Here is a 13704-nt window from a genome sequence, read left to right as displayed (position 1 = left end):
ACTAAATGCAAATCTTTTTTCCAACAGCAGGTATCAGGCAAGGTGCAAGGACTGTTATTTCGGTATTTCTGAGCCTACCAAGGAAAAAAACTAATGCAAAAAACCTCAGAGTTCCCTCAGACATCCATTATCTTGTGCTTCTCAAGACTTGATTCTTCAGTTATTCTGAATCCTAAAACACATCAAACTCTCTAAGACATAACTCCTGATCCACAGGAGCAAGCCGGAACAACAGACACAGAACACACTCCCATGGCAAACACAGAATCCAGCAAATAAGAGTGTCTCTGACGGAAGTGGTAAAACAGATGAAGTTAGTAGCAAGGATTGGAGGCGGGGGGTTGGGGCAGCGGGCAGGTCAGGATTGGGGCTTTTTTTTGTATTTCTGGCTTTGCTGTTTGTTTTTCACCTGCATTGGAGAACATGGGTTTTTACATGTTTCTGTTTTTCACCAAGTTCAGTATGAAGAACATGCTACAGGACAGCCTCTTTGGAAAACACCATATCCTGATGTGATAAAGGAAGAACCACTCCAATTAGTTTCAATTATCCAAAGTGGTGGTGATCTTGTTTAATAGGGAGTGTTTTTGCTAATGGCAAGGACAGAGTTAATCATAAGGAAGACATTTCTGAAGAGGATGTATATGTGGACTTACATAGTTGAACTGTTATTTTGTTCAGAAATCTCAATTTCAATGCATTCAGTTTAATTTACATTGGATGTAAAATTCTAGTTGCATTTGAGTGGGAATGGGTTCACCACATAGTTGAAGAGACTTTGTTGACAATATAAGCTGTCTAAGCTGTTTACCTTCTAGTGTGATACAGCCCAGACAGGTTCCAGTTAAGGACATGTAAATACTATGAAGTGTAAGTATTATGTCTCAGTTCAAGAGTTAAACAGCCCAACAGGCACTAAATTTAAAAAAGTACTATTTTATGGAAATAGATTTTGCAGACTTACTTTTAAATAACTTCTGTGCACACACGATGTTACATCATATGAAATGCATGAGGAGACAAACCATATTTAAACAATAGTTCTTCACTTGCAGGATAGTTGTCAATTGCGCTTTTGTTGAGGGAGGCTGTATTTGAAAGGTGAATTATGAGAAAGCATAAGTGATGACAAGAGTTTGTTGTTTCGATTTGTGGTAAAACGATGCTCTGTGATTACACTCAGGTCTATGGAGATACTGCTGAGTTTTAACGACGTTGATCATTCGAAACTTTAACCTTCATCGAGCAGAAGCAGGCTGCGTAACCGATTGCTCCGCACCTGCGCGAGCAGCCCCTTGCCGAGAGAAGGCGAGGCGACTGGGGAGATGGTAAGCGAGTGGCCCGCAAGGAGCGGCAAGGCCACACCGCTCGCCTGGTTGTGCGCCAGGGCGCCCTTCTGGGCCGCCCCCACCGCGGGGCGCTCTCACCCGCCTGCTCCTCGAGCTCCTTCCGCCGCGGAGGCCCGCCACCTCAGAGGCGGCCGGTCGGTCGGTCGGTGCGTCGATCTGTCTGTGTCGTCCCCCCCCCCTCACGCGCCCTGCGTGGAGGCGGGGAAGAGGCGGAGCTCCCGCCGCCTCCACCGCCCCCTGGGGCTCCGTGGGGGGCACCCCGCGCGCACAAGCCCAATTATAGCCGTGCGCGGGGCTCGCGCGCCGCCGGGCCAATCAGGCGAAGGGCCTCTCTCCCCGGCGCGAGCCTGAGCTGTCCCGTGACTGCGGGCGCCGCCTTTCCCCCCCGCACCGCCCGCAGCGCGTGACGCCGGCCCCCGCGCGGCGATAGGCGGTTGGGGCGCGCGGCGGGGGCGCGGCTCTCCGGCCGGCGGCCGTTAGGCAGCGCGCGGGGGCGGGCGGGGCAGCCGGCGAGGAGCGGGGCCCGAGATGGCGCGGAGCGGCCGGGCGCTGGGCAGGGCGCTGGCCGGCGGGCTCGCCGCCGCCCCGCCGCCGCGCACGGCCGCTGTCAGGTACGCGGGGCGTAGGCGGAGTGACTGCGGGGGTGACAGCCCCACCGCTGCCGCGGGTGGCGTGTCGACCCGGGGCACCGCCGCCCCACTGCCCCTCGGCGCGTCCGGCCGCCCCGGCTCCCCTCAGCTCGCCGGGCAGCCCCGCTGTGTCCCCGCGGGCGGGGTGGGGCCGCCTGAGGCGCGCTGTCCCTCGGTGCGCTCCGCAGTGAAGGGTGCCGGGCGCCCTGCAGCCCGCGGGGCGGTGCTGGCAGAGCCCCTGCCCGGCTCGCCCCGCCCGGGGGAACGCGGTGCCGCCCCGGGGAGAAGGTGGTGGCTTTGGGGAAGGGGAGAGGGAAGGTGCTCCCGGGGCCCCCCCCGACGCTGCCGTTCCGCGGGGGGCCGAGGTGCCTCAGCTTCGGTGGCCGTTGGCTCTGTGTCGGTGGAAGAACAGACGATTATCAGGCTATAAACTTTCCTCTTCTTTGCTTGAGTCAGTTGCAAAACTTTGAGCAATCCATAAAAGAAATTAAAAACTGAGTAGAACGCCCAGATGTTTTCCAGTGCAGATAACGCAACAAGTTCTTTATCCCCTGATCACATGAAAGGCTGGCTGGAACAACATGAGAAACAAAATACGCTTTGGGAGAAGAGTTGGTCTTATAATTGGAAGAAAAAGAATAAGCAGATGTGAGAAAGCGTAATTTGAAAATCTTAAAAGAGGGGGGAAAAGGTTCACCCGTTACTACTGTTACGGCAGTGCTGCTGTATTTCTTTGTTAAATTCAAAGTCTTGCTGTCACCCTCATAAAAACAGTGAAAAAGTAGAATAGAGATTGGTTCATGATGTCCAATTTCAAGCAGTCATTTGGCATAATTATTACTGTGCAATGATAGAATCTCTTATCTTACTTGGACCACATTTCTTACTGTATATCCTTTGTGTTTTAATCTTTAGGCTGTGTTTGCAATATTAAAGTAGTTCAATTCTGGTAAACAAAATTGCTGGTTTTTGAATTAATATATTAGAGTCCTGAATTGAGGGCATAATCAATTATTGAAAAGGATGTGCAGTAAAAGGAAACTCATTAAGTAACTGGTTGCAACCCAAGTTTGAAAATGTTTCTAATGTAAGCTCTAAGAATCTTGGCAGCTGGCTTTAAGCAAGTGCAAGCTGAATCCAAAACGGTGCTGTATTATTTGTAGCCTCAAAGCTGGGTATGCTTTCACGTCTTGCAGTTGTCATTGGTGTACATTCTGTACCTGTTGTCAACCCGGCAGCCCCTTTACTGTGCTGAGTAGCAGACTTCAAGGACTCAGGTGGTAAATTAGTCTCTTGTGCTTATTCAGACCGAGATGCTAATGAGGGCACTTGTTGGCAACGCTCATTTTTTGGGATGTGAACAGCTGTCGACAAAGAATCTGAATGAGATCAACTCATGTCTCACGGACCATCAAATGGCCACCAGATACCACTAACCTTATGGAGTAACAGTTGGGATAACAGCAAACACAATTGCCCTGGTGGCATGCTTTTATGGCTAATTTCAGTCTTTATAGTCATGAGTTGGAGATCCCTTTTTTTCAAAAATTTGTTGATCTTTAGGCTTTGAAAAATTCGTAGCTATTAAAAATAGCCACTGGATATAGATCACTGACATATGTATACCATACACCAGTAAATGCTTCCTTTTCAGGTCATGGAGGTCAGGTGATACTGTGATCAGTGCACAAATGTTTAGAGAGAAAGCAGCGAGTGGCAGGAATTGAATGATGCCAGTGAGAGCAGTGTGAGTGGATATGGCTGTATTTACCGTCAGAGGATAAATACAGAGTTGGTAGGTGTGTCTGAATTCTGGTATGGACTTTGCTTTTCTTCTGTGGCCTTGGTCAGGTTCACAAAAACATATGTGACAGTCCATTGAAATCCTTGCTTTTGTGATTTTTTGATGAAGTATGCTTTCCTGAACTGGTACTGAACCCAGCATGTTCTTGGAGCATTTGTTTTTCTTCAGATAAAATCCAGAGAGGAATGAATTCTCACCATGTTTGTTAGCATTATAACCTCTCTTAACCTTGTGTTCCTTCGATGGCAATATAATTATGAAAAGGACATTGTCTTACAGCAGCTAAAAGATTGTTTTTCAGCCTTGTAGCTGAAACAAGTCTAGATAAAACTATATGAAACAATATACTGCTGTAGCATTACAGTAAAAAACAAACCAAGAGAAGAAACCTGGCAACTCATTTGGACTGCGTACTATATGTAGCCCCAGATGGAGAAAGTGATTTAAATTATGTCTGCAGAATGAAGTCTGGTCCAAACATTTGAACACTTTCTATGAATCTGGTTGAGGCAGCTACAATGTTACTGGCACCCTTCCAGCATTTCTGCCAAAGCAACACTTTCCTTAACGGTCTTGTCCAGTCTGTGTGGAAAAAAACAGAGTATGTCCGCATCCCTTGAGATACAGTTGCAAATATTTGCAGACCTTGTTGTCTAAAAACTTTTAAAGTAGACCCATTCTTTTTTAACTTTGACACCATACTTCTGTCCCATCTTTAGTAATTCCTTTTCAACTGCAGTGATTACAATCTGTGTTGTCAGTCATCTTGCTTTGTATCACAGTTGCTTCTTTCTTTTTTAAAAAGTCTGTGCAGATTGTTTCTAATCAGCTGATGGTGATCGTTATTTTTCTCTATGCTCAGTACCAATTTATTATTTGCCTGTCTTCTAGTACCGTGACCATATAAGCTAATCTGGTCAGTCTCAGGTTATTACCGTGTTTCTTTAGAATTCAAGTTATGTTGATTTTTAAAGAACACGTTAATTGTAATTGTTTAAAATTTGTAAGTGTAATTTGCTAGACTACTTTGGTGGTTAGTAAAAAATTAATCTCTCTGCTCATTGTATTTAAAAACAAACAAACAAACAAAACCTAACAAAACAATCAAACAAAACACCGAACAAACCTAATGCTAAGTGGGGAAGCTTGGTTCTATTTTTGACTGTGTGAATCCAGAACTACAGTCCTGATTGTTTAACTAGAGAGAGGACAGAAAAAGACCTAGATTGCACTTTAGTTTACATTTGTAGAAACACTGAGAGCAAATAGTGGCATTTTTAACTTCCTGTTGCCAAAAATCAGTGCTTTGAAGGTGACATTTTCCTTCTTAATTGACTTGATCTGGGGAAAATCAATAATTTAGCAGAACAGACCGATTAATCACAACGAATATTTGTTAGACTTTAGCGTAGATTTTCACAAACAGAGAATACTGAGGTGCAATCTTAGAATTACTAGCATATTTAAAGGTAATTTGTTAAGTTTTATTTATGAAAAGACTGTCCAAAGTTTTGCATGATATTTTCTGAAGGAAACTTTGAAAGCTGGGTAGGCAATGTACTTTCTGAAAAGACTTTCAAAAGGAAACTGCCCTTTTAAGAGAAGGAAGGCAGCAGAGGGATTATGGTGGAGTTCAACTTTGTATCTCCAAGTGGAACTTTCTCTTGTTCGTGTATTCCGAAAGGGTGAAGTATTTGAGACTATGCCTTGATTTTGCTATTAAGAAAGCCTGTTCTGCAAGTTAGGTGCATATGAGGCTCGTACATGAACTCAGGCTGCCATGAAGCCTATGTTTAACGGGAGCCTTTGTATTTCACTCTGCCAGTTACTGTTCTCGTGACTGGGGGCTATTTTTAGTTTCTCCTAAGGGAAAAAAAAATATCCCCCTTGTGTTTTTAACAGTTTGTATACTGTTACGAGCCTTTGGTTTTCCATCTGAATATGACATTTTCTGGAATGTTATACAACTGATTGTTTGTCTCCCCTGAATGTGTTGTTATTTGTTTTGCTCTTATGAAACACATCTAAAAGCATTTTCACTGTTGCAGGCACTTGGCTTCTTGCGGTATACTGATGACCAGAGTTTCTCCTTTGCAAGTACCTGTAATGAGCCATACCTTTTCAAGAACTTTCTTCAACATTGCTGCTCCACTAGTAAATAAAAGAAAAGAATATTCTGAAAGAAGAATTATAGGGTTTGTATAGAAGTGTGGCAAGAGACTTTATATGCTTATCGATTTTGTGTTTGCTGTGATTAGTCTGAAAGGCTAGAAGCTCAAAGACTGAGCATCCCTGAAGACACATGCCCCTATGACTGTATCCAAATGGAGACTAGGAAGGAGTTCTGACTTTCAGAATTTGTAGAGATTAAAATTTTCCAGTCTGAAATTGAGTATAAAAAAAAAAGTAAGAACCCAAAACCCTTGCCCCATAGAAAGAAACAGCAGAAATAACCTCTCTATTCCATGACAAAACAAAACAAAAAAACAACTGAAAGGGAAGCATACACTATTAATTTCATCTGGTGAAATGGGAATAGACCAACAGTTGTGAAAACTCAGTTTGCTGCCTTCTGTCTCAAATACCTCTAAATGTTTGCACTTACGTTATGTTGTACTTCTCACTTCTTGAGATTTTCTTTTTTCTTTAAAAGAAGGAAAAAGTTAATAGTGTGATGAAGAAATTTAGTGACATAGAAAAAGATTTTGAAATCCTGTTTGCCTTAAAGCTAGTGGGAAAATTCTAGTTCATTTAATGAGATTGGGATCTACACCCAGTCTCTGGTCCACAATAGTATGAACTATTTGTTTATTAGCGTAATTTTTTTGACTATGCTTAACACTCAGTTATGTGATAGTTCTTGAACTGCAACAGACTTTGCATAGTCACTTAGAGAGAACCTTTGTCTAATAGTACTCACTTTTGAGTACTGTTGAACATACGCTTCATTTTAAACACAGATGGAATTAAGCATGTGCTTCAACTCTTTTCTGAGTCAGAACTAAAAAATAAAAAACATAGATATGTAATACTTTGCCATGTTACAGTAGAACGAACTAAAATGTTGACATCATATTGTTTCATGCAGTTGCAATATCCTGCTTGAGCAGGGGGGTCGGACAAGATGACCTCCAGGCGTCCCTTCCAACCTTAGCAATTCTGTGATGCTCTGAGGTTTCTCCATTGCATGTATTTTTTAATTAAGTTTTTTTATTTGGACTAAAATAAGGAAAGTAGTGTTCCTCTATTTAATCCTCATGAAATATAGTACTTTCATTTTGATACACCTTTTCTTGGTAGCCATGAAGCGTGGATTCCTATATCTAAGATCTACCTAAATGAAGATATGGCTGTGCTGGAAAAACTATTTTTCCATTCAAAATGTACGCATATTTACCTGATATTGCAGAAAGTATCAGACAACAGGTTCACTGTTCACTAACTTTACTGCTGGATGTTGTGTGGTGTTTTGCATCTTTATGCAAAGACTTTTATCAGTTCATTACCTTTTTTTTTCTCTTTTTAATTTCCAAAAACAGTGGTAGTGTTTTCAGGTAACTGTTTGCTTTCCAAACTGCCATTTATATCCTCTTTAAAACTTTTTGATACTGAATTTGAAGTTAAAATACCTTGTACATAATGTTTTGTGTTTCTTTTTCAGGTATTCTATGCAGGAAATGTATGAAGTTGTGGCTCTTGTGGAGAACTACAAACTATTTGTTCCTTGGTGTAAGAAGTCAGATATATTATCAAAGCGCTCTGGATACTGCAAAGCACAGCTAGAAATAGGATTCCCTCCTGTAGTGGAGAGGTATACATCAGTTGTAACCCTAGTGAGACCACATTTAGTTAAGGTAACTCTTTTTTCTTTTTTTTTTCCTTTTATTTCTTCTTAGCTCTAACTTTCCGTAACTTTTGTTTGTTGAAATTAAAATAATTCACTGGTGCTTCAAAACAAAACTGATGTTGGAAGTGCTTTGTGTGGCTCAAAGCTTGTGTTGCTTTTGCTTTTGTTTAAAGACAGGTTAACTGGAGAGAATTTGAATGTGCTTTTAAAACATAAGCTGCCAAATGAGGGGGGGGGAACTGCTTTTTAATTTCCTTTTGCTGGAGAAACTTGCAGCCATTAATGAAGATATACCATTTTTTTTTTTTTTTTTGTTAAAATTCTGTCCTAGCCTTTCTACTGACTTAAAAGTTATCTTTGACAACTGTAGCTTCTTATGCCTTAGCAAAATTTATATGTCATTACTTTTCCTCTGTCAATTTTAACTAGCTAAAACAAGAAGTCTTAAACTGAAGTATAGGATCTGCTTAAGAACTTGTTGTTCTGTGTAAGATAGCAGAGTTAATTTAAAGCTCATTTTTTAGATTTAATTTGTTCGTAAGAGAAGCAGTTGTATTTCTCCCCCTTTCATCTTTTCAAGAGCAATAGTTAAAAATGCCAAAGGAGAAATTGTAGTTGACGTCTGGATCTTCTGACTAGTTTGCCTTGCAAGTTCAAATCTGTTTTGGTCAGGAACAGCTCAGATGGATTGTAGCAAAACTTCCTCTCCATTCATGTGGCAGATATTGACTATTTTTTGGGATAACTAGTGGAATTACACAGAAACTTCATTTCTTAAGTACAGGGGAGACATGAATTGGAAAGGGAATATGCAAAGGGCTTTTATTCAAGGCACTTATTCTGGAAAGAAAAATATATCTTTTCCCCTTTATTAAGAAAGTTGAACAGCTACAATGGAAAATCTGCATTTTACATGCTGACTGCTTTCCCTTTCTACTCTTCCCTGACAAGACTGGCTTTTTTCTTTCACATAGCTATCAGATTGGCTTACTAACTCTTTTTCCCTCTAATTCACTCAAAAGAGAATTTCATGTCTCAGGAAAGATCATGGAAGTGCTGAGGAGAACTGTTTCTTTAGATTTCTTCCTCCTAGATTTGTTAGTATTCTCTCTGCTGGGATTATTTTTCCTAGAAGTGTACGTTATGTTCATGTAACTGTAGGAACATTTCTTGAGAAGTGACTGTGTGTCTGGACTACTTCACTGTCCTCAGAAATAACTCTGGGCAAAGGCGGCTTGCATGGTGTCTGGCATAGCAGGCTACTGGTGGCAACAAAATGAGCATGAATTTGTTGCTTACAGCAGCAGTGCTTGAGCAATGGAAAAATCAGACTGGTAGCCACAGCTCTTGCCACAGTGGAAAGCACGGAGTGAGTTTGCTACTTATAAGGTTGGGAGCAAGGAGGACACGCTGGCAATTTTCCCATTCTTCCTGCCCTTTTGGCGACAGCAGGAAAAGCAAGCCCAGATCTTCATGTTCGATCTTCCCTCTACTCCTCCCCTTTCTTTTGTAGAAGTAGCAAGGCTCTGCATCTCATTTCTGGGCAGAAAAATGTAGCTATTTTTGTGCTGTTGGTTAGTCTTTGAGATGGCTTACCTTATCACTACTTTCAAACCACGAGCAACACCTATTCATCATGGTAGTCTCCTTGGAGCAGAACTGCTTGTGGTAACAGTAAGACCTGTAAAAAAAGAGTTAAAAAACAGTTACAGATATTGTCTCTAGAAATTCCAAGACAACTGAGGTGATGTATTTGGATGATTTTGAAGTATGTGTCTTTCACTCTTTTTCTGTTTTAAATATAGCCACACAAAATTCGCTATATGTGCTAAAAGCAAAATGAGTGAAAATAAGGACCTTATTGTCATGAAAACTAGGAAGCCAACTACTGCAAATACTTCATTGTTTTAAAGTAGGATTGTATGCAAGCACTCCTGAAATGCTAATTAAGTATGGCTTGCTGGTAGCTAAAAGCCAACGTATATAACCTGATTATGGACTTGAGTATGTAGTCTTACTGACTTCATGGTAGCTCCTGACAATAGTACTTTGTGACAGAAGAATTTTGGAGCTTGTCTTCAATCAGGTTTGTTTTGATGCTAGGCATTTGTATAGCCCAAGACTACCAGTCTATGTATCAGTATATGAAACATTCTATACATGTAATGAAAAAAAGCCCACCCAAACCCCAGTAAATATCTATATGCTTTACTTAAAACAGAGTTGCTCAAAATTCTGGTATATAGCATTAGCATTATTTTGGTGTTCTATGCGTCATACTAGAGATCTGTTTTATGACTGTCAACACAAAAAGTTTTCTTCTCCCTTAAAAGGGATTCAGTTACTTTGCTGTGGATGACACTGTGCAAATAGGATCTTATGCTGGCCGCACTATGAGAAAAATTTTAACTATGCCGTGACCTTCACTATCTAACACAACGCAAGTGCAAACTTCAGTAATACCAATTTGTCACATCTGTAAAAGCCTAATTATAGCTTGACTTCTTAAACTTTCTTTAAGGCATCCTGCACAGATGGAAAGCTATTTAATCACTTGGAAACAGTGTGGCGTTTCAGCCCAGGTATCCCTGGTTATCCAAGGACATGTACATTGGATTTTTCAGTAAGTATTGTAATTAAGACTACCACGTGCTTGGAGCAGGGCCTAGAAACAGTATCTTCAACTGTGGGTTTTTTTGTTTTGTTTTGCTTTGTTTTTTAATGGCTGGTACTAATTTTTTTAAAACAGTCATACAGAAAACAAGTTAATTTTAGTCACTCCTATAAAAAAAAAATTTTCCAAACCTTACTACATGGAAACCAGTGGTGTCCTTTAGAATCATCAGCCTTCCATGAGATGCCCGCCTGTCATGAAATAGTCTAGGAATTGGATCTCTCACTGTATCCCTCATCATACAATTCTAGACATGCTGAAGTTTTTAGACAGTCAAATACAGAGGAGAAATACTAAACATACTTGCTATTTCCTTTAATTACTCTACAACCTAAGGGCTCTTGGTACCAGAAAGTAGGTATTCTCCCATCTGTCCTGTTTGGAGTGCAGTTTGGCCAATTTAATTTCCTGGCTTCCAATTTTACTCTTTCCTGTATTTTAAGTCTTACTCCTTCCTTCTATAAGAAAGGCATAATAGATTTTTGCTGTCTTTCTACTCTATGACGGGATATCAGTGCAGCTCAAGACTATTACTCTTTAAAATCTAGTATCTGATTTAGCCTGTTACTCCTAGAGTAGTTGTTTTCCACTCAAGTTATTGCTTTTCCATTTTGTCTATTTAGTTTGTCATCACATTTTTTTCTTATATTTTATAGTGTTAAAAGTAGGTGTTGCATTGAGTCAGAACAGACTACAAAAGTACACAGAAATGAGTTGATCCTGCTGCCATCTACTGGGATACCCTACTTTAAAAATTACCTTCTGTAAATAGGAGGAAGAGCTTTTGGAGTATTTGTAAACTAGCACATTAATCTCCTTTGGTTAATAACTTTCAGCTTATTTCTGTATTGCGCTTCATACAGTTCAACAGTAAAAAGGAATCTATAGGCACTCGAAAAAATACATTTCTCACGTTATTTGCTTGTGGTATTTGAATTTCTCCTAGAAATTCTCCTGAATTTTTCTAGGCAAAAAAGTGCTAGTTCCTGCTACTGACCAGTACATAAGCTAACTCTTAACCCAAGCTATAAATCAGTTGAGAAAACTCAAATGCAGCAAGTGTTTACACCCTATAATCTAAATACTGAGTTTGTGAGGAAAACTTTTCTCCCCTCCCCCTAAAGCCACCTTTTGACTTTTCAGGACCAGAACTTCAGTTAAAGGGAGTCAAAACTGGACTGAAAATGGACGTTTTCACTTTCTTGGGGAAACCCTATGGATACTTGCTACTACTTACCCCATTTTGAGGGAGCAGAGGCAAATGTAGGCAGCTGAGCAAGGGGCTGCCTCACAAAGGCAAGTCCTTAGGGCTCTAACCCCTGCGCCATGGCTACAGACTGCTGTGGTACTTGCCTCTGTGCAGATAGGGCTGACGAGCATTTCACAACAAACTTCTCAAAACGTACTGTGCAATTATAGATACTTAGGAGAGAAAACTTTGATTCCAAGAATACTCATTTGCTTTAGAAAATGTAATTTGAGTTTTGGGTTATGCTGGTTCCCACAAGCTACTGCATCACTGTTTTGCCAGCCTGATGCCAGGAGACGCATACCTACAGCAGAGAACTTCTCTAGTTTGGTTTTGGCTCTTAAATGATTTGGTGTATAGATTGAAGCACACCACCATTTTCACCATCTGCAAACTTTGTAAATGTATACCACACCTCAAGTCTTACACAGTTACTGAACCTGATGCCAAACTCATTATCCCGGCTCTGCAGAACTCTAGGTGCTCTACACAACAACTCTCAGGCTTCTGAAAGGCACATTAATTTTACTGATGCTTGAGGTCAAGCAAATGTAAATGAAGCTATATCTGGCCTACCGTCCAAGGAGTTTAATTACTTCTGTGCTACTGTTTTGCAGTTAATGTGCACTACACATAAGCAACTTGAGAGAAGCTGTATTTGCTCCATTTGGCATTTAATCTGCTGACTTCTCAGGAAGGACAAAAATACTTAAATCTCAATCCAAAAGACATGCTATAGCAGGAGTGATAAAATCACAGAAGAGCAACCTTTTCCTGAAAATTCTGTAAGCATTTTGGGAAGCCATGTATTCCACAACAATGTGATTCTGTAGCCTTAGGGGAATGTTAGTTAACTAGACCAAAGGCCAGCACAGCACAAAAGCATAATTGAAGGCTACTTAACATAAAAGCAACCAGTTTCTTTTGAGTGGAGAAAGTGCGCCCCTGCAGTACCTGTTACCTACTGCAGTAGCTTCAGTTTAACTGCAAGATTCAGTAGCTAAAAGAAAAAGTTAAGTTCTGAGCACTGCAATGTGTCTGTACTCTGGCATGGACTGCCCGTGTCAGGACAGCGAAGGTCGAGAGTGGGAGGGTTCAGGTAGGAGATACATCACACCCAAGAAATTTGTAGCTTTAGTCAGTAAATTGCCCTTGTTTGAACGTACTATAACTACAGCTACCAAGATGGAAAAACTGATTTTAAATGTTGGTATTTAATAGGTTACTATTTCGAGCCTCTTTTAAATGCCTCTTGGGTTTGCTCCAGCTTACCTCTAAGTCTGCTGGATTTTCTTCAGACAACTTTTGTCTCCAGGAGAATTCTGTGCACAAAGTAACTAAGTTATTGTTTATCAGTAGCTTTTCATTATCCCAAATCTTTTACTTAGGTTTTGCAACGCATCATTTATGAAGTAAACTGCAGTTACCAAGGAATGGGGCCTTTCTTCACAAACACACTCACCCATGGTTCAGTTTTAGCTGTTCTGCCTCCCACAGCTTATTGCAGACTAACTGGAGATCCCGTAATGAAGTTGGGTATCTGTAAGAGCATTTTACAGCAATATTAGATACAGGAAAAACAATTATTTTCTATTTTCTTAAACAGGTTTCTTTTGAATTTCGTTCACTTCTACACTCAAAACTTGCTACGCTATTTTTTGATGAAGTGGTAAAGCAGATGGTGGCTGCCTTTGAAAGAAGAGCATCCAAACTCCATGGCCCAGAAACAACCATACCTCGGGAGCTAATGCTTCATGAAGTTCATCAGACGTAAAAGGGAAAACTGTAATGACCTCCATTATAAACTTGTTTGTACACTTCATTTGTACAAGAGGTGCCAGGCTCCTCCTTTGGGGCATCTATTTAATGTCTGAGCTTTGTGTGCGATGTTACACTGTACAAAACACACCTGTTCAGCCAGATGTATATAGAATGTTCAAACTGCGATCAAGTGCAACTTTAAGTGTTATCAGTAACAGTCATAAGCTACTGTAACACAGGATGTCTCAGGCTGCCGATTATTAACTTGCCAAGCAGTTTGTGTAATCAGTGTAAGTTCTGCCTTATCTGAGTTTATGGTTTTTTTTCCCCGCATTGTAACATATTAACTCAAGTTTAAGTTATTAGTAGTGTGAATGTAACCTAACAGCAT

The 13704-nt window shown here is 40.9% G+C and overlaps 1 protein-coding gene across 3 annotated transcripts; it reads left to right on the top strand.

The window, feature by feature from the left end:
• The first annotated feature begins 1801 nt into the window (after positions 1–1801).
• Positions 1802–13669, top strand: COQ10B (coenzyme Q10B). 3 transcript variants are annotated; one of them, XM_063340463.1, is made up of 5 exons: positions 1802–1960; positions 5831–5977; positions 7444–7636; positions 10151–10252; positions 13159–13669. In XM_063340463.1, exons 1-5 carry the CDS (start codon positions 1878–1880, stop codon positions 13324–13326), a joined length of 693 nt encoding a protein of 230 aa, XP_063196533.1. In that variant the 5' UTR covers positions 1802–1877; the 3' UTR covers positions 13327–13669. The 3 variants fall into 3 exon arrangements, with proteins under 3 accessions (XP_063196533.1, XP_063196536.1, XP_063196534.1); XM_063340464.1 differs by lacking the exon at positions 1802–1960 and adding an exon at positions 2004–3773; XM_063340466.1 differs by lacking the exon at positions 5831–5977 and having other exon boundaries at positions 1830–1960.
• Positions 13670–13704: the final 35 nt, after the last annotated feature.

Source organism: Chroicocephalus ridibundus, chromosome 7 (assembly GCF_963924245.1).
Source record: "Chroicocephalus ridibundus chromosome 7, bChrRid1.1, whole genome shotgun sequence".
Lineage (NCBI taxonomy): Eukaryota > Metazoa > Chordata > Aves > Charadriiformes > Laridae > Chroicocephalus > Chroicocephalus ridibundus.
This window is presented reverse-complemented; position numbering and strand designations above follow the sequence as displayed.

What these genes read in the sequence shown, in the direction of transcription:
- COQ10B (XM_063340463.1), top strand. Translation starts at nt 1,878, where the DNA reads ATGGCGCGGAGCGGCCGGGCGCTGGGCAGGGCGCTGGCCGGCGGGCTC. An exon ending in TGAGACCACATTTAGTTAAG is followed by an intron (nt 7,637 to 10,150) that starts GTAACTCTTTTT and finishes ACTTTCTTTAAG; the next exon opens with GCATCCTGCACAGATGGAAA. An exon ending in CATGTACATTGGATTTTTCA is followed by an intron (nt 10,253 to 13,158) that starts GTAAGTATTGTA and finishes TTTCTTAAACAG; the next exon opens with GTTTCTTTTGAATTTCGTTC.